The 24,995-nt window shown below is 40.9% G+C and overlaps 1 protein-coding gene across 2 annotated transcripts in view; it reads left to right on the top strand.

Moving 5' to 3' along the window:
* The first annotated feature begins 6,156 nt into the window (after positions 1-6,156).
* The window catches only part of NAP1L1 (nucleosome assembly protein 1 like 1), a 33,102-nt gene continuing 14,263 nt past the window's right edge, over positions 6,157-24,995 (top strand). For both annotated transcript variants that reach the window (XM_082495604.1, XM_082495603.1), the window contains exons 1-4: positions 6,157-6,267; positions 20,827-20,861; positions 21,569-21,657; positions 24,748-24,850. In XM_082495604.1, the coding sequence (XP_082351730.1) occupies positions 20,845-20,861; positions 21,569-21,657; positions 24,748-24,850 (209 nt within the window). In that variant the 5' untranslated portion in view covers positions 6,157-6,267; positions 20,827-20,844. The remainder of the gene's footprint in view (positions 6,268-20,826; positions 20,862-21,568; positions 21,658-24,747; positions 24,851-24,995) is intronic.

Below are 24,995 nucleotides of genomic sequence, written 5' to 3'. Positions count from 1 at the left end.
GGAATGAACGATAGTAAAGACATAGTGAAGTGGTAAAAATCAAAACAAAACAATTGCAGATGATCTAAATGGAATGTTTGGATATGCTCCATCTGTGATTTTTTGGGGGGAAAAGTGGAGGGAGGGATTACAGTCCATGAGAATGGGTTATTGTCTTTTCCTCCCTATTTGGGATGCTATGTTTTCACATGGCTCAGAACCATTTCCTGCCCAGTTCTGGGGCTGAATATATATCCTGTCCCTGGCAGGGGTGCTACTCTGAGCATTTTTAGCAGCAACGGGGAGTTCCAGCAGTGGCTAGTACACCCTGCTACAGTGAAAAAAAAACCAAACCAAATCAAACCAAACTCCAAACCGTTAAACCTGTGAAGGTCAAAGAACCGGAGTAGTTTAAGCGAGTGAGCTTCCTCCTCACCTGTATAAGGTAACTATGAGAAAGTTGGGCAGCCTTTAGGCAATGTATTACTTACATCCTCATGAGATCACAGCAAAACCCTTAACTATGAAATTTTATGGCTTTTTTTTTTTGTCATGAATAGACCACTAATACTAGAAAAAAGGGCCCATCTCTATATAGTTTTACTGTCGTGTTAGAGTTATACATTAGGGCCAACTGCAGGCACTACAAGAGATACAGCTTCTTCTATTTAATGCCTTTTTTTCTTATGACTTAACTGATTTATATGCATTATAAAAAGATTTGTTCTAATGTAGTAATTTAATAATTTATCCGTTTCCACATACAGCTCCTTTAAAAAGTCTATTCCCCGGTGATATTTCAGTTAGCACAGTTGCTTTTTTTATGATAGAATTATTTCAAAGTAAGGGCAATATTAAAAAAACAAACAACTAAACCTGCAGGGAGTTCTAACCCCCAGCAATGACCCTAAAAACCACCCAGTGCACCGTACTTGAGATTTTAACTTCTGTACTACCTCTAAAGTACTTGTGCATTTGTTTATTCATCCATTTTAATACACCTGTATCATTTACTTTTTTCCCCAGTTTATCACTCCACACTGTATCCCTATTTTCTTCATCTCTCCCCTAGGTAGCTTTTTTTTCCCCCCATTACTTTTGGTTTATCCCTTCTGTATCTATGAGCATTCTCTGTAATGTAAGACAGGAGTCACGATTTAGTCCCTGGAGAGTTAAAAATATTGAGAAATGAAAGATATTGAATGTTTATTATGTGAAAAAGTGTATAATCACATTTCAGCGTTTCACTTTTTCCAAACCATGTAATTTTCCTTTGCCTTTTATTACACTATCTCAGAGGTTACACACATTTCTTTAGTTTGCTGGTACCCCTGTCTGCAAATGCGTTCCCTGAGGGAAAATTTGCTCTCATTTCACAAAAGCAGAAGCAAGTGCAAAACAGAAATCTGTGAGAGGTGTCCATTCAGCTCTACACAGGGATTTGCATGATTTGCCATGTGACAGTTCAGCAGAACTTTTTATGCTGTCTGTGGCACTGTTTATAAACTATAACTTGCTTTCTGGGATGATGCACTTTCCTTTAGAAAACAAGTAGTTCCTCAAAAAGTAAACAATACGTGGAAGAACTAACAACAGCTCTGCACTGTATCATTCATTGGCTACCCACGTAATTTGGAATAATCATTCAGTAAGAGTTGAAAGAATTGCTTTTTTGCCACAAGAAAGCAATTCAGTCTTTTAAAAGGAATACTCTGGATTCACTGTTTTCATTATGTACTGGTAACCCAGTACTTCCGCACAGGATTTCATCACGGTTCGAAACTGCACTGAGGAAAAGGCATCTCTTTGTGGCACTTGGGGAACCTTGGGCTTTTTACTCTGTAAATAGTTCAGTGCGGGTGTTCTCAGTTTCGGTGACTGATGATAACTTCCATGGTGATTGTAACTCAGCCAGCTACCACAGACAGAAGCAAACAAGACACGCTCCTATCATCCCTCGTTGTAACTCAGTGCTCCCAGGAGGAGCACTGCCAACAGATTTCAGGAGAGGGTAACCTTGGGCAGTCAGTACTTCGGAAAATGGTCAGGGGTGATCAGAAAAGAACGTGTGGTTATTGCTTTTCATACATCACCGGTTTGCAGTGCTGAGCAGGACCCAAGTCCTGTAAAACTGAGCCTTTTTTTGGGTACCAAGCGTGCCCAGTACTCTGAAGGGGTGTCTGGGTGATCTGCAATCAGATCCAGGTCCATACTAAGGACCTTTTGCATTTTTCTGTTAGTACAAAAGGGACTGAAAGCAGCTTAAACGTTCAATGGGTCGCCTGCCACAGGGGAGTTCTTGATCCGAAGTAAGCATACCAAGCTCCATGACCTACACATTTTCCTAAGCTAAAGCACTGTCGCTTTTGCTTAGCTGTAGCCTGAATGCAGCTCAGGCATGCAGGATGCATGCTGTGCTTGGGAAGACTGAGCCTGGATGGCAGTGCCAAACTCATTTGTTGCAACAGGCTGTTACAGAAATACTGGGTTAGCCTTCTGCAATGGCTTCAGTGCTCCACCTTCTTCAGCCCCCTCCAGGTACAAAACTAGGTCTGTGCGCCGTCCCTGAGCATCCTCGTGACCTCTGCCTGGAGATAGCCCCTGCTTGCGCCTCGCTCTGCAGCTGATATGCGCATCAGTGATGCAAGCTGTGGGGGGAAGGACTCAAAAGTGAGCATTGCTGATAAGGCCTGTGCACTCAGGGGAGAGGTCAGATTCCCTGATAGTTAACAGCTCCATGAGTAAGACACTCAACTAGCATGTGAGTGACCCTGTTCAAACTCTTTCTTCCTCTGATTTGGAGCAGCAATTTGACCTCAAGTCACTGTCCCCAGGAGACTTGCCCTAGCTTCTATGCCATAGGGCAGTTCTCCCAGTGTCTCTTACCAAAGTTCTTCCAGCTTGGAGAAAAGCACTGCGTCTTTCTGCACATTCAGGGACCACACCTGCACATTTCTTACACACACCTTTTAAGGCTTTTGAAAAATCTCCATTTCAAGATGTAATATTTTGAAAAATAACACACCTTTATGAGGAAAATAGACCTGTGCCAGTACCTAGTGGGTTCTCAGGTGATTTGATTCCCATTATTCAAAACCATGGTGTTAGTTTGCCTTTCTGTGCAATACCAAGGCAGTACTCTATCCAGCTGGATTGAAACTCAAAAGTTGCAGAGCATGCTCTGAGAAACACATGGGAAGATGAAAATTCAAAGCAAAGAAAAATAAATGAGCCATTAAAGCCCAAGTACAGGTTTAATTTCAACTCAAGTCTAACTTCAAAGTTTCTTATTGTCATGACTGCACAAATGCTGGGGTAAGTTGACGGTTTTGACAGCAAAACAACCCAAACTAGGAAGCTTGCCTGTGCATACCATTCAGGTATTGTAATACACACATTTGCCGTGTGGAAGCAGGGCTGGTGGCCATATGTCCTCCCCCTTGTCCCTTCCTCCTTAGCTGTTCACAGACATTGCTTCTTATTGAAAAATGTTTCTGTTGTTCTTTAAAAACTGCTAAAGAGCCCCATTATAAGGGCTTGGTGTTTATTTTGTCTCATGAGGAGTTGACTTACTCGACTAATGCAAAACCCCTAGAAGACATCTGCGAATTTTAGATGAAAAGGCATTTCTTTTCCGTCTAGAAGTAAGTTTCCAGCTTAGACATGCTTAGACCCGTCCCCACTCCTTGGTCCCTGCTGTTGACTAGCTTACTCTCCACTCCGCACTGCTGGGTTCTGCATATCTCATTTCTTCTGTACATCACTGCTCTATAGGGGTCACTGGTCTCACCTCAGGGTTCTGCGTGTCATGAGGTGGCAGGCTGCAGAAGGACAAGCAAGGCTAGCCGCTGCCTTGCGAATCCCTTGTTTACAGATGATTGCCACTTTAGCTGATTGAATAAAGGGAACGCCTGCAATAGCATATAATTGGTATTGCAATAAATACCAATCGATGGCTCATTTTTATCAAATGCCTTCTGTACACCACTGCTCTCTTCATACTCCCAAGCACTGGCCACCTTGGATAAATAAAAAAATAGCAAGTAGTATAATTATAAAATCTGAGGGTTGCAAGGGGGCTACAGGTACTTTCATTTTAGAATCACATAGCTTTGAAAACCATGAACAGATGGCAGGACTTGGCTGAACCAAAAATTAGGTAAGGCATTTGTCCACTTTAAGAAAAGCAGAAGCCAGGGCAGCAGTTGTGATTTCAGGTTGCTGAACAGGCTGTGTCTCGGTACCTTACGACGGCGGTGCCCCAGGGAGGGGAGGGCAGTGTGTCCCACTAGCGTGCGTGTGCCATCGCAGACCTCCTGCCATGCTCGAGTGCTTGGCTGGCGGAGGAAGGAGCTCATGGCCAACATGGCTTCTGACTGCTGGAGTGGCCAGCACTGATTTTTCTGGGAATGGGGAAAGGCGTTATAGTGGTCATTAAAGTGGGATAGTCCAGGGAGGCTGTAGACGCCCCATATGTGGAAACTTTCAAGGTCAGGTTGGACGGGGATCTGAGCAACCTGATCTAGTTAAAGATGTCCCTGCTCATTGCAGGGGGATTGGACTAAATGAGCTTTAAAGGTCCCTTCCAACCCAAACTATTCTATGATTCTGTGATCTCCATCCTCATTTGTTTCTCCCTAATTCTGATCACTTGGACTACGCTGTGCAACCTTTGCCTGGATCCTTCTTTTGCCTCCTTACACTTTTGCAGCTTCTAGCTATTTTAAATTGCGTGTTATAAAAAAAAGCCCACCCCCCAAAACTCAGTGTGCTGGGGAATGGGGCATCCTTAAGTTCCCTGCACAAACCTCTGTCTTGCAGATGAGATTTCTTTTCCACAAAGCTTTTGGGGGCTGAGATTTTACTGCCATACACTGGAACAAAACTGATGTGGCACCACAGTGAAGAATAGGATCCTTTGTCCTTCGCTTGCTCTTAACATAGATTGCCTCGCAGATACTAGGCAGATCCACCACTTTTCCCTCTTGTTTTGCTTTCTGCTGTCATTCCTATTATTTAAATAGCTATATTTAGACTGCAGATTGCTTTAGGCAAGTAGATACATGAATTTAGTAAAATGTAGAGAATACACATTAAACATCTGGTAAGTGATCTATTCTCAGTAAACAGCTCGTAACACCATCACACCGTGTGTCTGTCCATCCCATCTGCCTCTAATAATGTTTGAAATCATGGGCTTATTCCAGCCAAGAGGAGCTAAAAGTCTCAAAGACATTTAAGTTTCTGTAAGGCTAGTGTAGATCACAGATGTCTTCTCCAAGTATGCTCCATGCTATTACTCGACACCATGTGCCGGGAGCGCAGCCCTAGGAAGGAATCAGCTGTAGGAAAGGCTTCGCTTGGAGCTTGCAGTCAGGCGTGAGACACATTTGTAGCAAACCAGGCTGCTGAGGTCTGTGGCAGGCAAGTACTGCAAGTTAAAATGGGAGGGTTGAAGCTGTTGCTGCCTCTGGCTGTCCGTCCCGGCCAAGACAGGAACAATCGAAACTCTGATGAAACAGCATTTGAGCCACCATGGTTTTCAGCCTGATCTTTTCAGGTAAGCTGGTGCCGACTGTGGTTTTGTGGTACCTGTAGCCTTTGTGAACAGGAGGGTTAGAGTAAGTCTGTACCTACTTGACAAGGTTTTGCTCTGGTGCCTTCAGAAACCCACCCAGTTCTGGTTCAAAGCAGCACTAAACTGCCCGACCCCCTGGCAGGTCCATCCCCGCCACCCTCCCGCCGCCGAGGAGGCGCTTTCTGCGCCATGCTGTGGCCCACCGACCCGGGGGTGGGGTGGGGGAGAACAGCTCTGCCTGCCACAGTTCAGCCCAGGCCTGGTGGGTCTGCGGGCACGGAGCCACCCAGCCGCGGGGCACCGGCACGCCTCTCCCTCCCCTCGGGCCCACGGCGGGGACGAGGAATCGGCCCGAGCTACGTGCGGGGACACACGTCCCGGGGGACGACGCGCCCGGGCCTTCCCTCTGCGCCTCCTCACCCGCCCTGGCGCGGCGGAGGAAGGGCGCCCGGCGGGCAGGCCCCAAACCGCCTCGGCCAACGGCCGGCGCGCACCCGGGCCGGATCGCGCGCGCCCGCTCCCGCGCGCGTTGCCAGGAGACGCGGGGCGCGCGGGGGAGGAGGAGGGGGGGGAGGGAAAGGGGGGGGGAGTGTTACGTGGTGACGTTAATTCTATATGAGCGAGAGCGGCGGGAGCTCGGGTCCTTTTACCGCCAGCCGCGCGGCGCCTCCTCCTCGCTCCTGAGTCACCGCCAGCCCCGGCCCGCGCAGGTACCGGGCGGGGCGCGCGCCGCCGGCCCCGGGGGCTGCGGCTGTAGCGGGGGGGGGGACATGGGACGGGGGGTGGGGGAGCGAGCGAGTGGGGGGCGCTTGGTCCCCGCTCCCGGGCGGGGAGGCCGCGGGTGCCGGCCCGGCCTAGCGGGGCCCCTCGGCCGCCGGGGAGGGGGTGGGCGGCGGCGCCCCGACCCTCTCCGCGGGCTGGCGACGCCGGTAGCGCCGCTGCGCGTCCGGCCCCGCGGTGGGGAGAGCTGCCCGCCGCCCGCTTCCTCCTCTCCGCCGCCGGGGCGGGCTAGGCCCGGCGCTGAGGGGAGGCGGGTCGGCCCGGCAACACGTGGGGACGGAGCAGGGCCAGCGGGGCGCGCCTGGCGGGGGTAGGGGGAGGGTGGCGAGGCCGGAAAGCCGCTCGGGGAGGAGCGGGTGCGTGTCTGTGTCCGTCCGTCCGCGGTGAGGGACGCGGGAGGGGGCTGGGTGCCGGGCGGGCGGCGGATGCGCACATGGCCGGAGGGGTGGGCAGTGGAGGTGGGGGAGGACGGGGGACGGGGACGGACGTTGGGGCGGCAGCGCGGCGTGGCCTTGCTGCTGGCTCCCGCGCCTTGTTCTCGGTGTGGTGCGGGAAGCGGCGGCCAGGGCGTGCTGTGCTGCTGGCTGCTGGCAGGGGGACCCAGAGATTCAGCCAGGGGACGGGCAACTCTTTGCTTCCTGCCTCAGGGAAGAGCGCTTTTTTTTTTTTTTTAATTTATTTTTCGTTCTGCTGGAGTTCAACATGTCGCTTCCCTGGGTGTCTGCTGGCTGGGATCATCCAAAATGAGGCCTTGGCTTTGCTCCTGATGGCAGATGGATATGTCCATTGTCCTCACTAGCAGATGCAGGAGGTGCATGGTGTCTGTCACCAAGGAAGACTGAGAAACTACCTGAAGGATCTAGTAACTACAGCTGGAAGCACTGGCTTGTGTTTAGCTGTCATAGATAACTATCTGCATATAAAATGTATTGCATCTACTCCATATTGGTTATTTAGGGACTTACACTGCCAATGCTTGTGAGACTTTCAATACTTAATACCAAACCTTTTTTTGGGAAAACACAACCTTTTTTTTTTTTTTTTTCTTTTTCAAGTGACTGTGGTATATTAATAATATGGCAGCATCTTCCACAGTTGACGTACAAGCACATTGCAGTTTTTTGCATGTCCGTTTGGTGTTTGAAGCCTTATGGAGATACACTTACATTTCATGCTTTGACTCCTTTGAGGAGGGTAAGAGAAGTGGGCACTGAGTGTGCAATATATGACAAATCGTTCACTCCCATTGGGATTTGACTCCTGCTGGTGGACATTACATTAATCAGACAGGAAATAATGCCTGGTAATTTTCATTTCAATTCTGAAGTAAAACTTGACAGAAGAGCTAAGGCTCAGTGGGTACCTTCTGACAGACATGCTTGTTAGTAGCTTGTTAGTAGCTTGTTAGTAGCTTGTTAGTAGCTTGTTAGTAGCTTGTTAGTAGCTTGTTAGTAGCTTGTTAGTAGCTTGTTAGTAGCTTGTTAGTAGCTTGTTAGTAGCTTGTTAGTAGCTTGTTAGTAGCTTGTTAGTAGCTTGTTAGTAGCTTGTTAGTAGCTTGTTAGTAGCTTGTTAGTAGCTTGTTAGTAGCTTGTTAGTAGCTTGTTAGTAGCTTGTTAGTAGCTTGTTAGTAGCTTGTTAGTAGCTTGTTAGTAGCTTGTTAGTAGCTTGTTAGTAGCTTGTTAGTAGCTTGTTAGTAGCTTGTTAGTAGCTTGTTAGTAGCTTGTTAGTAGCTTGTTAGTAGCTTGTTAGTAGCTTGTTAGTAGCTTGTTTCCTGCTGAGCCCCCTTTTACAATGTTAAACTCCTTAAAGGTTGAGAAAGTCACTGTACTTGGATTGAAGCAAGATGAATGGCTTTCAGTCTCTTGTAAATCCAGAGGTTTTTCAATTATTAGGGCAAAATAGAATTTGAAATCTATATACATTGAAATTTGAGTGAATTGGATGCCTCTATACCAGACAAAAGTTTAGACAGCTCAGGGCTTCAGGTACCTGAAATGTTGATATAAGTGCTTAGAATAGACCACTAATACCTGAACTTCTGTTTGTGTGGCCCACTTTTTCTCGTGAGAGTGGTATACACTAGTGATCTCCCCTCTGCTTTTTCTGTATTTTATGGCAGGTCTTGCATATCATGTGTTCTGGTTTCTGAGGACAGAGGATTGCAGAATGAGGGTCTTGTGTACAAGCGGTAGATCTGGTGTCTTTCAGAGCCTATGGCCCTTTTCTGACATTCACAGGACTAGGAAGCGAGCATTGGGACTGCTGGAAGTGCGCAGAAGTAGCGTGCTGCATCTGTGCAACCAGCCCAGTGTTACAGGAAGTACCAAAAGTGCTGGATCCGCTCTACTGCGGTGTGTGTACAGCACCATAACGCTCTTGCCATCTTTGTGCTTCATCTAGCCCCTACCTCGCTCAAAAACTGTTCCTGGGGGCAGGCAAGGGACTTGTTATGGTGATCTGCTTACAGAGCACCCTGGGAATGGGTGGTCTGTTTTTTTTTCTTAGCTTCTTGCATAACTGACAATGAACATGTGTGCACAAGTGAAACTGAAAACAAGGCATTGTGGGTATGTATGTTATGAAGCTTTAACAGAGCTTTCACAACCCTGAGTAAGACACCATGTTGTTTAATACATCAAGGAAACTTTGGCTTACTGTACTGTCAGTCGCACTGATAGAAATCTGTTTATTCACTTAGCTCCTAAAAGTTGAAGTAATTGTAACTTAAGTCATTGTGGCAGAGATTATATTCCTTTGGGGAAGAATGTAGCTTGAGGATTTGAATTTCCGTAGTGAAAAATGTCAGGGGAAATAAGCATCTTCTATTCTGAATTCTTGATTAAATCCTTTGGTGAAAGCTGGTTTGTTCCAGTAGACCAATGGGTGTAATGAACATGTCTATGGTGTCTATACCTTTTTGTTACTATTGTCATAACACAGTTAATCTTCAGTTTCTTGTGACATAGCTATAAACATGCTGTGTCACAGACTAAAGGTCCAATTCTTATTTCTTTGGGAAACTTCAGGAACTGAACAGTTTGCAGAAAAGGGAGATGTAGGTGTTCTTTAAATGCCTGTTTGGTTTTGTGTATTTTTATATACATTCAGGAAACTTCACCTATGGGTTTTTCCATGGACTGATAGTTCTTTGGTATTTGTGTGGTACTATTAGGCATTTATACAGAAGATAGTACTTTGCAGACAGAAACAAGACTTCTTAATGCTGGTTCTATTTTACTAGAGCTGAGGAGTCTTCTGAGTTAGCTTCTGGTCTGGGTGACTGCTTTCCTTATAGCTCCTCATTAGGAAACCAGCTAGTATATAATAGAGTAGAATGGTATTGTACAAGTGGTGTTTAATCTGAGAAAAGGTTGTGATGGTGGTTTTAATGCTTATAGGTCAGTTTTCATTTGTAAATTACTTTGAGCTCAAAAGTGATTATAATTAAAGTTAATTCAATCTAGCTGATCCTCACTCAGCTCGGAGGTTAGTGCAGTTCCTCATCACCTAACATTGTTAATCTGGAGAGTAGGTCTGGTGTCATAATGTATTTGTCTAGAAAACCAAACATGCCTGGAAGGCATCATAGAAGTTGCTTGGGGATTCATTTGATGACCTTCTAAAAAACTAAGCGATTTAGAAACAGCGCATGAGGTTTTTGAGGACTTCCTGCACTCAACAAAGTTAATGCAAAGGGTATAATCTTAATTGCGAATATGGCCTCATATATTTAGTGATAACTTTGACCTTAAGTTTTCAGTATGACTGTATATGTTGTAGACTAAAACTTCAGCTGCATTCAAAAAAAGGAAAGATTACTGCAAATTTACTTTTGATACTTAATATTTAGTTTTAAAATAGAAATAATTTAAGATTTGAAGCAATTCATGTTCTCCCTAAAGATCAATTGTTTAAATGAATTTACTTATTACCAAAACATAATCTGCATCTTAACTACTGTCAAAGGTTAGACCAGAGATCTTTCCTGGATGGAACACTGTTTAGATTTTAGTATTGGAAAATAGAGGGTGCTTTTAAGGGCTGAATGTGCGTTTAAATGTACACCTGCACATACATAATCTACAATGGTGATGTCTCAGTTTAAAGCTTAACTTGCAGTAATGAGTAGGCAGTTGCACATCAGCTGTTTCACCTGGTCTTTGTAGACTTTAGAGCAAAATACCACCAGTTTATCTAAACTTTGTAGCTTTTTATAATCAAAAGGGGAAAGCAACTTTCTAGATATGAAAACTTCAGTTTCTGGATGTACCTGTAGCCATGAAACATTCAGTTGCTGATTTGACATTTATTCTTTTAAAAAATACCACCATTACCACTCTCCAAATCACAACCAAACCAAACAACAAAGAAACCCTCACCCAAAACCCAAGAGATACTAGAATTAGTGTTACTTTTAAATGTTGGAAATTCTGGTTAAGAGATTTGATGAAGCAGGTTCCTGAAATCTGGAATAGAACAAACCCCAGGCTTCTAAGACTCAGGTTAGAATCATAAATGCTTGCTGTCTTTTCTGACCATCTGCAGTAAGATTAGTTCACTCCACTACTTTATCTGGATGTTTAATGTGCAGTGTTTCAAAGGAGAGGCAGTGCTTTCGCATTTTGTGTGGGATGACTTGCCCTTGAGGGAGAGCTTCTTTATAGTTCTGGCTCTGGTTAAAATCCTGGCTTAACCATTGAAAGTTTAAATTGGGGGGGACACAGGAAGGGACATGAAATAAAACAATGAATTGTTTACATCCAAACCAATTTTTAATCGGTTCTTCTTGTACTTCCTTTTAACTCAGGTATTTTTGTGTCACTTTTCATTGTTCACCTCTCAAATACTACTAATCTCAGATTTGAACTGCTGTTCATGAGGTAATTATGTTGCTAGGCTCTGAACTGATCTATTTCCTCTCTTCCACAATGTTCAGCAGTTAATACAGTATTTTTGTTGAGCATACATCACTGAAATATATAATGAACTTATTTTGCATTGTGTGTTTTAGTCATCATGCATTCATTTCAGATCTTGAGTACTTCTGCATGTTGACTAGAAGTCTTCAGTGGGCTGCATGCCTGTGTCTTTGCACAGCATTTTTTTGACCTTTTGAATTGCTTCTTTTAATATATATTACTTTAGGTTTTAGTACTATTTATTTTGCCTCGCTTCGATCACCCTTTTAAGCAGTTCTTAATTATGTGATACTTCAGTTTTGGAAATTTTTCATGTTGACTTTGGATGGTTAAGTATGAGCTGGTATAAGTGCTTTATTCTGTTCCTTGTGTGTGCAAGGTAAAATAATCAGAAACGTGCTGCCTATTTTTGAACTGGTGAGATCTTCATGACACGGCCTTTTGACTCTTTCATCACCTTCTTCACTGTTATAGAGGTATCAGGTACTTCTGCTGGTGCCAAAATCACGATTGAGGTGAAATTCACAAGAAAATGCTTATGAAGATCACTTTGTAAATACGACTCAAGTTCCTTGGCTCAAGTTCTTCTCTACAGACATATCTGTTTACAAATACTTTTTGAACTCTGCAGCTGTATTCATTTGAAAGTGACTTACTGAAACCATAACCATGTGCATACTTCTCTTGGGTCTTATTACTGATTGTAACATCTCACATCTAACAGCCTCCAGAATGTATCAAGGTTAGATTGTTGTGTTCTTTGTTTAGCGAATGCTAGCTTACTAGTTGAAAACTGGATGTTTTAAGGTTTGCAGTTTAGTAATGGCTTTTCCATGGAAAAAATATTGGACTGAAGCTAACAAAAAAGTTGTTAAATGTTTTAGGAATTTCAGTGGCTTCTTGGGGGGTGAATGAATTTACAATATTGCATTCATCAGATGTTCTGGTAAAAAAACCACTCTTTTGAAACCTGTACACATTTTTCAGTGTTTTAAACTTCCTTTTCAGATAAGGATGTTTAGATGTTTTTTAAGTCAAATTGGATAAAAAACTTTAATGCTGCAGTGTATGAGTTTTGCAGACAACAGCGTAACTGCCAGTATAGTTGTGTTTGATTATGTAGCAATCTCAGTAGTCAACTGACACTCTCCTTTCCTTTAGTTGATGTTCTGGCATGTGCAAGTTGACCCTTTAAACTGTTAAAGTGCACCCTGCTACCTGAAGTACTTTGTTAAAACGCTATTTTTGTATTACTTTAACACTTTTTAACAAACTGAATACTTGCACCAACATAAACTCTGTAGAGAAATACTCTTAGGAAGTTTTAAAGATCTTTTTATATTATGAGGATTCTGATTTCAGCCCTTCAGGATGGCTGTTGTTTTCCCGTTATCAGTGATAGAAAGGAGAAGCTGCAACAAGCTATACTGATTAGTTAGTTTAAAAAAAAAAAATAAAAATCCTTTTTTATGTTTTTAGATTTGAATTTAAACTTCTGGATTACTTTTCTAGTAAAGAAATATTATCCTAAAAAGAAATTGGTAGGTTTTCTGCTACAGAGTCTTGGCAACCAGAACAAAGGCCACATTGTGTGTTAATTACCCTATTTTTAGACCATGGTCAGGGAGCCGAGATCAGTAGCAGAGACAAACATGCAGATATAATTCAGTCCTGATTTTAAGTTTTGATTCTGTAGTCCATTTCCTTCTCATTATGGAGACTTTTGCTACAAGAGTAAACAGGCACTACCGAAAATTCAATAAAAACGCTTAAAAGAAAAAGAGGAATTCAGTGTTTGACTGAATCCTCACTTCCTAATTTAAAAATCAGTTAAGGGGAAAGCTCTAAAAAGTGTTTCCACGTGAATAAAAGCAATCCCTGCAGTTAATAGTAACTAACTTAGTTATAGACATGATCACTCTGTTTTGTTTTGAAGAATGAGTTTTTCCCATCATGTAACTAACATTCTCATGCAAGTTGTAGAGCACTTTAAAGTCGAAATATGGAAAAATCTGTGTTTCCATGCCATAACATGAATTGTGCAGAGGCCTGCAAGAACTAGTGAAATAATTGCATTGGCAAATGGCTCAAGTTGGCGCCTTTACCTCAGGAGTTAATAGGAAAAACGAAAATTACCACTTGAAGGAGAGCAGGCAGTTTCAGTTAATTGTGTTGTGTTACTTGGTTTGGCATTACCATGGTTTAGTGTTTTTATTCTCTACAACCAAACTATGAATTTTGCCATGTTATCACAAGGTCTGCTGTTATAGCATACAGTTTCACAGTAACTTCAAACCTGCCTAACCCTATTTGTGAGTTGTTATAGAGGCTTCTGTCTCTCAACCTTGCTGTTACTCATGCAACTGCAGGTCTAGCCCTGTACAAAAGAAATACCTAGCCCTTTTTCTTTTTTTTAACTTTGCAGCTGTTCAGATATTGCTGATGAAAGGAAGGGGGTATGCATAGCTAAGGAAGAACCACGATAAGCTTTTCCAGCAGCAATTGCCAGTTGTATCGGCTTTAGCTCACTTGGAAGATCATTCAACAGAGAAACTTAGTGTTCCCTTTATGAAGGGATTGTATCTCCCTTGTGGTGATGTGAGTGCTTCCTGTCTTTGTCGGTTTAGCAGTTGAACATAGTTAGAAGTTCTGAGTATGTTTTGTGAAACACCACTACTCATCTTATTCTTGCAAGTAATTACAAAATTAATTTTTAATTACTTTTGTATTTTTAATTAATTATTTAAAAAAATATTTAATTACTTGTCAATTTCTTATCCTTCTCTGCTTGGTCCAGAAGACATTAATCAAGCTTCTGCTAAAAATTCCCATATATTGCCATGGCAGTGAGCATTTCTGCTGTTGACTGTGCCTGTCTTCTGGACATAGTGGATGAGTTGGTACTTGCACAATAAATTGCAACAAAACAGAGGATTTTGAGTTATTGCAAGGGTCGAGGGGCAACCCTCTTTTTACTGTATTGACGAACTCGGATTCCTTGCTTCCATTGATCATTAGCTCCTTAGTCTCTACCAGACCTTGGTAGCCTTATTAATACTATCTTGTTTATTATCATATACTCTGGTTTTCTCTGCTTGTATTTGGGCAGACAATCTTAATTATCTACTCTAAATTTGAAGAATGAAATTAATTTTGTCGATTTTTGCTCTCCTACTTTAGCAGTCAGAAATCTTTGTTAACAGAAGAACTGAGGCCCTAATAAAAGGAAATTGCCTCTAGAGAGTTCAGTGCCTGATTATGTATTTCATCAAATAGATGGTGTAGCGTAGGACTACCATGCTGAATTAATTGAGATTGGGGTTTTTTTGACCTTGAGCTTTCCTGGTAATATATCACGATATGAAGGATATAATATGTTTGTAACATGTTGCTTACACAATATCACCTTGTTTGAACAATTTCCGTGCTAATGATAATAGATGTTTTGTGAATTTGATCACACAAGTAAAAAGGAAACAGTCTTCTGCTTGATTCTCTTTTGAAATCCAGGCTTGGTTTTTGGGTTTTTTTTTGTTTTTTTTTGTTTTTTTTTTTTAATCTGATACATTATTCAGTTGCTTCTTTTTGAAGAGAAGTGAAATGCTCTCCTAGTTACTACTGAGCTGTGTGATCCTTTCCTGTATAACAATTTTCCTACCTGGTAGCTGGTACCATAGCTTCTACTAATAGTTGTGAAATGATTGATAGCACCTAGTACAAAAATTTTTGAAGTGTGTAACTCTATGCTACATACTGTGTCCTTTTTAAACAGTTCACTTAATTCTGACATTGATGTGAATAAAACTACACTCTACAGAGCATCTGAGCTCTTTAAAGTTGCAAACCTCTCTTAGTAGTTTAAGCAAACTACCCTGAACAATTGTTTTGATCTACAGTCAAAGTACGTCTTTTAATGGATCTCCACACTACTATTTTAGCCTTTGTTTTCTTTTTTGATGATGATTATTTAAAGAAAAATATTACAAATTGCCTTCCTGGAACATTAGACAAGGACATCAGTTTGAAGTAACTTTCAGTGAATATATTGCTCTCGAGTTTCCCAGTCTGTGGTGAGAGCTGAACTTGGCTGGTATGATGTCATTTGTCTGGCACCTTTGGTTTCTGCATGCATTGCAAATAGCAGCTTACAGGGCTTAATCCTGATTTTTTTTTTTTTTTTTATACAACTAGCTGTCTTCCAGCTGGACCTCTCTTTTCTTCACTAACATCTGACTTAGTCCACTTGGTTTATTACCTTATGTTGCAGCTTCTTAATCCCACAAAGGGCTCATTTGTTTTGGGTATTTTCTGTTAGTGTATTGCTTTCAGTTGCCCAAGGTTTGCCAGAGACAAAAAGAGGCTGAGATGCTATTCTATGGACAGGCTGACTTACTTGCAGTGCTCTGAATTATTGACTACTGAGGAAATTAGTTTGGGCAAAAGGGTAGATTTCTTTTAAGGATGTGAGTAAACAAGGCTTGGCTGTAGTTTGGGTCCAATATCCTCAAAAAGCCCTTGAAAGACAACTTGAGAAATTTCTTCTACTTGTTGCAAGTTAATTGTGTAAACGATTCCTCTAGAGAAGGGGAAATGATGTTTCCTGAAAGGGAGAGAATGGGTACTGTGCATGGTACAGTATCCACAGAGATGCTGAACAGCTGAGATATGTTTGTGGCCTGCCAGCCTTAGGGCTTGTGCAAAAAAGCTGTTGTTTTCATGGAGGAACTGTGTCTCAGGAATGTCTTGCCTCCTCAGCTGACTCCTAATTCACCTCACTGTGACCTGTCTTCCTGAGGCTGAGCGGATGTCAGGGTAATCTAATACTGGCATGCTTACTTGGGACACTTAAAGCTGACCTTCAAAAAGGAAAGGCTTCTCACCAGGGTGTTTGTGTCCCAGCTGTAACATGGCTGGTGCTGCTGTGCAAACTCAGACTGGTGTGGGTAAAGGCAGACTGAGAAAGAGGAAAGACTGGGATGGGCTGAATATTTATACAGTTTGGGTTTCTGGCCTCATTTGTTCAAAATTGCTTAGTGAAGAAACAGTAACTCCTGCAAACTGAAAGCTTACTAATGGATAACCTGAGGACAAACACATGGCAATGTCATTATTAGTTTTTGTATGTATAGAACTAAATTTCTTAAAGGTAACAGATTAAAGAGGTGAAGTGTCCTTTAAACATCATTAAAATAGCAAATTTTGATGATGTTTTGGTAAGATTTAAGCTTTTAAGGGAGTTCTGCTATTTTTTGGTAATTCTGCAGGATGCACTCAAAAGTGTGACAAAGCTTGTGATGGATTAGCAGTCTCCTAACCTTTCCATTTTGAAAAAGAACGTGTTCTTTGTGATGGCAGGCAGGCTTGTGGTTGAGCTTAAGCTACCTGTATGAAAGAGGTTTTAAACTTTAGCCTTTAGAAATCTTGCACTGTGTAGCTTTCTTTTCTGTGCTTTTGCTTCCTTTTTGTAGTGTGAACTTCCTATGTGTTGCCTTTAAAGCCCTGCAAAGATAACTATTTCTTTTCCTTTGCTTATTTTTACAGTGAGCAGCAAGACATTGTAATTGAAGCCTCTGGGCACCTCTGTCTTTGACCATAATGCAGTGCTACTGGCTGTAGCTGCTTAAGTAACAGGGAAGTAAAATATTTTACAAATAAGATTATTTGCCTGCTGGCTTTTGAACAGGGGAGGAGGTCACCCTTTATTGGTACTCATAAGCCTTTCCTTGCAGTCAGGAGGCCTAGATTATAAGTAGATTCCCAGCCCAAAGCAATTGCCTAGACACTGAGGCTTGAAGTAAAACACCAGCTGTAGCCAGGTTTGTTATAATCCTGCACTGACAACAGGTGAACTGGTATCTCCCAGGGACTACTTCAAGTAGTGAATGCTTCTTGCTGCTCACATGCCAAGGTGCGGTTGCTGTTCACAATTCTATTTAGGATGAAACACCTGTGAAAGCACCTATGAAAGAAATGGGGAAGGATAGCTGTGTCTTTCTTGTGGAAAGCTGAATGATACGAGTGCTATATCCAAAGATTTAGTTTTGGAGAGATACTGCAAAAGAAATACTGCTGTGATGTATTTTAGTATTACTGATTGTGGTACATATTGTATCTGAAGCTTTGGATGCTAGACTGAGACCCTGTATTAGTCATTGTGCAAAAATAGTGGAGGCTGTTTGCTCTTAAGTAATGTATTTTCTCAGGGCTTTTCTGCCTCTACAGTTTTTTGTTTTTTTTTTTACCAGTAGAACTGTGTTTGCAGATAAGTTTATGGTTGTTTAAGTAAATGACAATAAACTAAATGTGATGCAACTATATATCCATGCTAGTGGGTTTTACAGATTAGTCTAAATGTCTGCCGATGTAGTTCTGTTGGCATAGTGCCTTGTAGCCTACTCACACAAGAGCTGTTGTCTAGAGCTGGCAGATGAGTGTCATGACAAAACAGTAGGATCTTCTCAGTTTGCAGAAGAGCTGCTCCAACTGTAAATGTTCTGGTATTGAGTTGTGTAAAAAGTGGAGGGAAGATTAAAGGATGAGACATGAAAAAGACTGATGCAAGGAGAGCAGGAAAAATGGGATGAGGCAGATAAGAACACACTGGAGGGAGGCTCTGAAGTTGACAGCTACTTGATATAGTCTATTTTAATTTCAAAAAAATCTTTGAAGAGTGTTATCCAAAGTCTGAGTAAACTGGGCCATAGCTACAGTGCTTGCATGGATTCTTTAAAAGCCAGGAAGCAGAGGGTGAGTAACTGCCACTTGCGATGAGGAGAGAGGGACAGTTACTGGACTTCCACAGTGTTCTGCAATGAGATGAATGCCTTCAGCATGGTCATAAGTGATCTTGGAAAGAGGGGCAAACAGTGAAAGGATGAAGGCTGCTGATGACAGATAGTTGTTTGGAATGGTGAAAACAAGAGCCCACTGAGGAATTCAAGAACACAGAGACTGCTGGTAAAATCTTCCTCTGCCACACTTTTGCCTAGTGTAGAAAACTGACTTGGTTATGATCACCGAGTTGAAAGTTGCAACTCAGAAACAGGATTTTAGTGCTTTGATACTTGAATCAGCTTACCTGCATGGTTTCAGGAAAGATGAGGACTGGTTCATGAAATAAAAATTTCTTATGGGGTTGTCAGATACCTGCACATCCTGAGCCAGTGTGGTTTTTCTGAATGGGATTGAAAGCTAGAAGCGTTTCTGGGGGAATTCTTGCTGTGTCATTGCTTTTTTTTTTTTTTTTTTTTTTTTTTTCCTAGGCTTCTGGTAATGGCCAGAGTTGGAGATGGGATGGATACTTCTGAAAGTTTTGATTGGCATGATTTGGCCATAGACAATCTCATGTCCTCATTTAGGAAAAAAAAATAAATGTTGACATGAGCAGTAGAAGTCAGTCTCTTTCAGCTGTTTCGTCTAGCCCAGTGGCCTCGTGAGACTACAGGGGTTGTGATGTCACTGGTCACAACTTTGTTGAAAGAGCTGCCTCTAATTTTATGGAAAGCGAAGCTGTATTTGATGGGTAGAATGGAGAGAGGAAATGTTGGTCTCTGCAAGGAGCAATAATAGTTTGTGAGTGTGATCATTGTCTGTCACATTTGCTTAGAAATGCATGACAGGCAGGTGAACCGTGCATCTCGTGTTCTTTGGCACAGTGATACTCCCAGGCTCCTTGAAACTATCCTGCATGAAGAACAAGTTAAGAGGAAATGTGTAAGGAAAAAGTTGTATATTTTGCATGGATAAAATCTTTAGCAAATCAGAAATGTTGCTAATTGTTGTGTCAGTCAAGAAATACAGAGAGATCTAAATGAGAGTTGTAACTGTAGTATGATTTCAGTTTCCATAGGTCTTCAGTCCGTGCCATCTCCTGAGAATGGTATCCGAAGGAGACTCTTTGGAATTGTTATACAGACAGCTTGTATCCATGTGTAAACCTGAAGTCACAAGATAGGCAAACATGATCTGAATTTCAAGAAACTTAAAATGAGTCAGAAATGTTACTGGAGCTCCTCGATTTCTTACTGAATTGTTAGATGTGGTTTGGTTTACAGTAGTGCTGCTGTTCTATTTGATATCAAATACTGTATTATTTTTCTGAAATAGATTGGCAAGTAGTTGTTTCTCAAGTTTATCTGCGTGCTAGGTTATTGAACCTTTCTGTTTATGTGCAGTTTCCTAAATACTTTATTGGCACTGTTAAGTTGTGGTTCTAAATGAAGACACTGGATACTTCCTTCCCATGTTGGGAAGTCGTTATGGCACCAGAAAAATCTATTTTGATTGTATCTACATAGAATGTAGGTATTTAACTTCTAAAGTCTAGATTCTAACATGTGTCTTCATGTTGACTGTTAAAGTCCTAATCTTACTGGGATTGTGCTCTTGTGTTGCGCACTTTGGACAGATCACATGCAGTTCTCATTTTTTTTTCTGGAACGTGCACCTCCAACATTTTGACTAAAATTCTCATTGGAATGCATTGTAAGGAGTTGAACTTTCTGAAGGAAACTTGAATTTGTTTAGCTTACTGGACAGCAGCTAAAACGGGGATTCATGGTTTCCATGATTCCTGGGCCAGTGGATTATTCTTGGTACTTGGTGTCTCCCAATCCATTGGACCTAAGATGGCAGTAACGGGGACAGTGTTTTCTTGTGCGTAGTGTTGTCTCTGAATTTAAGCTACCGGAAACATCTTTTTGGAGACTAGACTCCTAAGTACTGTTTTGCTGGTGAAAAATGTTACTTGTCTTGTAATAACTTTTGATAAGATAGGTGCTTCATGGTATGCAAGACTTGCAATAGTCTCAACATATAATATTTCTAGTTACTCTGTCTGGCATGTGTTTATGATGAAACTGAGATACTTAAGAAAATTCTGATTGTTCATGACATGGAAATTAGTCATGTTAAATAGCTTGGCACCTGGCATCAAATTTTTTTAAAATGTTGCAGTTCTCTGGGTATTCTGAGGAACTACATGGATTGGTTTTGTAAAGTTTGGATTAAAGGTTAAACCCACGAAAAGGTGTCTTTAGTATTAAAAGAAGCTATAAATATCCTCTGTCTGCAATTACATCCTGGAAATGAGGAAACAGTTACCAAAGGGGTGATAACACCCTTTTTGCTTCAGTTTTTCTGGGGTTCTATTTCAATTTTGTACTTAGACAGGACTAGTTTTCAATCTGTCATATTGGTATAGTCCTATGATACAAAATGCAATGTGGCATTTTATTGGTACTTAAATTTGTGAGTGAATGATAGAATCATAAAATCGTTTAGGCTGGAAAAACCTTTAAGATCATCAAGTCCAACCGTTAACCTAGCACCTAGATCTAATCTAGGTCTATTGGTTCGAAACCAGAACAAAGTTTTTAGATACTTCTGTACGCTAGAGTGAGCGCTCAAAAAGTGCATGGGAGATATGCCACTCCTCAGAGTATAATATGTATTTATCCTGTTTCTTAAAGCTGACATGGTTTGTGTTTCTCTCTACAGGCACTTGCCTGTAGACCTTGTAAGTGAAGTCTAATTGCTGCTGTTCTTACATAATTTTTTTTTTTTCTCTAGGGTTTGAAATCTAGGAGAATGGCGGACATAGACAAGTAAGTAAAATCTGTAAGTTACTGAGGCACTGGCTGTATCCTGTGCTGTACTTCAGATAGCTGTGGTCTTCAGATACTTTATCAGATAAACAGGGTCTAGGTAGGGTCTTGGCACTGTGGCAAGATGTGAGGTTTATAGCAAGTTGCTCATGCCAAATGGGTTTGGGATCTTAATTGCAAGTAAATCTAAATCTGGGACAAGGCAGCAGTCAACTTACTGTGTTAGTTGGAATTCTGGAGGGGAAACCCAATAGTACTGACCATTACTATTGTTTCACTGTATGTAGTTTTTTTCTATACTTCGAATGCTCATATTTTGTGTCATTTGAAGTATAGTTTAGGTAAACCTACCCTCAGTTCTCAAGGCCTGCATATCTTAACAAAGAGGATATATAGAGGAGAAGGAGGCTTTTACTTCTTGATACAAACTAGAGCTGGAGGAATTATTTTGTGTTTTTAAAAAAAAAAAAAGGAATCATCAAAATTCTGGAAAGCTTCTAGTTCTTAAAACTGTTCTGAGATTGTAGAATGTGAAATTTGAATCTATGAAGACAAATTTGGCTTTGTTTGGCTATTAAGTTGGTCATAGATCAAAACTGATGCAGCAGTTTGCTTCCCCGACATGATCTCTAACTTGAGCTCTTTAAGCTCATTATAGCATTTTATAAAACTAACTTTTTGATCCTGTTATTGAATATTCCTAATAGCAAAGAACAGTCTGAACTTGATCAACAGGATATGGAAGATGTTGAAGAAGTAGAAGAAGAAGAAACTGGTGAAGACGCCAACAGCAAAGGTAATGTTGAAACAAAATTTTCTAAGCAGCTGCACGCATGCTTTCTAATTAATGTGTTAAAAGGATTTTACTGCTTAAAATAATAGGAAATGGTAAAACGTAACTACTAATGCACAACTGTATTTAAATTCTGATGCAAGGACGTTTTTTTTTTTTCCAGTTTTAGACAACTAATAAAATTCACATGGTTCATTTTAGTCTTTGTTAGTGGCAGTTCTGGCAGTGTTGGCCACCTATAAGGATGTATAATTGGAAAAAAATAAAGGATTGTTGTGGATATGTGACTAGATTATTTCAGAACTAGCAACAGTTAAAAGCTTGTCAAATGTGAAGCTTTGGGTAGGAAAAAAGTCAGGTGCACATATGTATGTGTGTGTCAGGTTTCTTTTATAAGTTGCTTAGTAATTTGCTGCCGAGTTGTTTGATTGTGAACAGAACAAAAATCATGCTTAGTGTTGCCACTCTTAAAATCAATAAATCTTTCTTTCTTTCCCCTGAAAAAAATCCCCAGCAAACTTAGCATATATCAAAATACTTGTTTTGTCGGTGCTGAACAGTCTTACTCATGCTTTGTAGTTAAAGATTTGAGGCACAGATAGAATCTGAAGAGCAAGTAGCCAGTAAGGTAACTTTGATCAAGATGATGTTAGAGGCTTTGTTATATAGATTGAAAAAAGTGTTTTCAAAACTGGAAAAATCTGGGGAACACACGGTCAGCTGACAAACGGCTTACAGTAAATAAATGGTAAATATTCAGGTGTCCCAAAGGAACCTAGAGATGAATAATGTGTATTTTTAGGGATTAATCCTAGCTATTGTAGATGAGTAGCTGAGGGGAAAATACACTATAGGAGTCTTAGAGGGAAATTGGTTTTTACAAATCAGAAACAGGTTTCAGTAGTAGGGAAACTTGACACAGTGTTAAGCAGTTCTTTTGCATCTGTAGTTCATTTGTTTTGTTTTCTAGTACTTTTTTTCATGCACAATTTTTCCTTAGGTTTTACTGGTTTGCCTTTTTTAAATCTAGATAATTCCATTTTTTTAAATACATTACAGGTCCTTCTGTGGACACTAAGTAAAGCACTCATGCTTTTAGGAAAAACCCCTTTGAAGAAACAATGTTCATGGATCCAAGAACTTGCAAAACAGATTAAGTGGTCGTATTTCAGTTTGAGGGGATGTGGCTGTTGGCATTGGCATACCATGTGTATGATATGTATACTGATTTGATATTAAAGAAAACTGGCAACATACTCAAATGGCACAACTGGGTATGTTTTCAAGTGTATAGGAAAGACTAATGAATAGTAAGACCAGAGAAAACTAGGTACTTTGACAAGAGGAGTAGTGTTGACTAATGTGAGATAGTAGCTTTAAGAGATAATTACTGCTTCTACTGCTAAAATATAAATTGATTGCAATCAGTATGCAGAATCAACAATGCTTTTTTGGATGTCGCTTGAAACATAACTTTTCAGCATGTAATTTCAGTGCTAGGACACTGTCCTGGTTTCAGCTGGGATAGAGTTAATTTTCTTTCTAGTAGCTGCTGTGTTTTGGATTTAGTATGAGAATAATGTTGATAACACATGTTGTTGCTAAGTAATGTTTACATTAGTCAAGGATTTTTTCAGCTTCCCATAGAAGCTGAGAGGGGAGCATAGGCAGAACAGGCTGGCCAAAGGAATATTCTATTCCATAGACATCATACTTAGTTTATAAATGGGAGCTGGCTGGGGAGCAGGAGCCTGCCATCACTGCTCAGTGGGGGCTGGCCAACCAGTCCTCGGGTGGTGAGAGCAATTTGTGTTGTATCACTTCATCTCGCATACTATTATTATTAATAATATTGTTAATATATTATTATTAATATAGTGTTAATAATAATAATATTGTTATTTTCCTCTTCCATTACTGTTCTATTAAACTGTCTCTATCTCAACCCATGTTTTTTTTTCTCTTTCCCCTTCTTTTCTCCCTCTTCTCCCTACCCCACTGCGGGGGGAAGGTGTGTGTAGTGAGCAAGTGGCTGTGCGGTCCTAGTTGCCAGCTGGGGTTGAACCATGACAGACATAAGTGGAAGGAAATATTCACACGTAGTTACTGTAGTGAAGGGCATAGAAATGGAAAATGGTGTGCTGTTTCCAAAAAGCTTTGCATATCAGGAAGGATTCAAAAGCTTTACTCTAATTTGAAGGTGTCAGAAGAATGCTATATAAACCTAGTATCTTACAAGAAATGCAAAGTACTTCTTTGCTTGTCTGTAGATGTTGAGGATAGGGGGAAGAAGGCAAAACATCGTGATAAAAACTGATCATAAACTCTTATTAAAAAACATGAAGTTGTGAAATTCATTTCTGCAGTTTAAGGTGCAGCTTTTGAGCAGAAGTAAAAGGGTTGACGTTAATATGGATAATGAGAACACTTAGGCTAGTAATTTGTGTGTTTTTTAGATGTACTTCTGTCTTGTAGTTTGAAACAAGTTTCCCATTTGGACAAAGTACTTTCTAAAGATGACGTAGATGATAGACTTCAAGGTCCTACTATTGATACTCTATAGTCAATAATGTATCAGACTATTCTAATGGATAATTTATTCTTTTGCGGGGAAAAAATAGGTAAACATAAATTTCTGAAGTGGTTTTAAATCCAAGTCTGAAACTGTCTTGTTTCTTTCCATTTACCTAAAATGGAATGAAAATCCCAATTCCAGTTTTTAATTCCCTTCTTAAAGTAAAAGCACAAATTCTTCTACCTTGCCTTTCCTTAACAAATTCAAAATAAAAGCAGTCAAGACAAAACTGATGCTTTTAGGAGCATCATATAAAACCTTCCCTTTTATCAAAAAAGCTCACCTTGCTGAATAGTGGCCACTTTAACCCAGGTGCTGTTTCCATATTCAGAATAGGATGGATTTGATCTGTGCTTCCAAAATAGAGAGGTGTTTGAAATACTTCTTTGCCTATGTGTTTTTTTACAACTGTATATATAGTAAACTTGCTGCTCTTTTGTGGTATTTAAGTAACTTTTCTTTCAAGATTATTCCAGAAGATGTACTTTGCGCTTACATAATTGTCTTTTTTAATGTAGCTCGGCAGTTGACTGTGCAGATGATGCAAAATCCTCAGATTCTTGCAGCCCTTCAGGAGAGACTTGATGGCCTGGTAGGAACATCTACAGGATATATAGAAAGGTACAGTATTTGTTCAGTATGAGTAGAGTGGTATAAATGGTTCTTTTGGTTTCTGAACAGTATTGTCTTTAGCACTGATTGTCATAAACCACTGTGCTGCCTGGGTAGCAGGAAGACTAATACAGCCTGTCTGCAGTGCATCTCA

The sequence above is a fragment of the Vanellus vanellus genome (genome assembly GCF_965231255.1).
Source record: "Vanellus vanellus genome assembly, chromosome: 1".
Lineage (NCBI taxonomy): Eukaryota > Metazoa > Chordata > Aves > Charadriiformes > Charadriidae > Vanellus > Vanellus vanellus.
The sequence above is the reverse complement of the archived record's forward strand: the minus strand, read 5'-3'. Positions and strand labels throughout refer to the sequence as shown.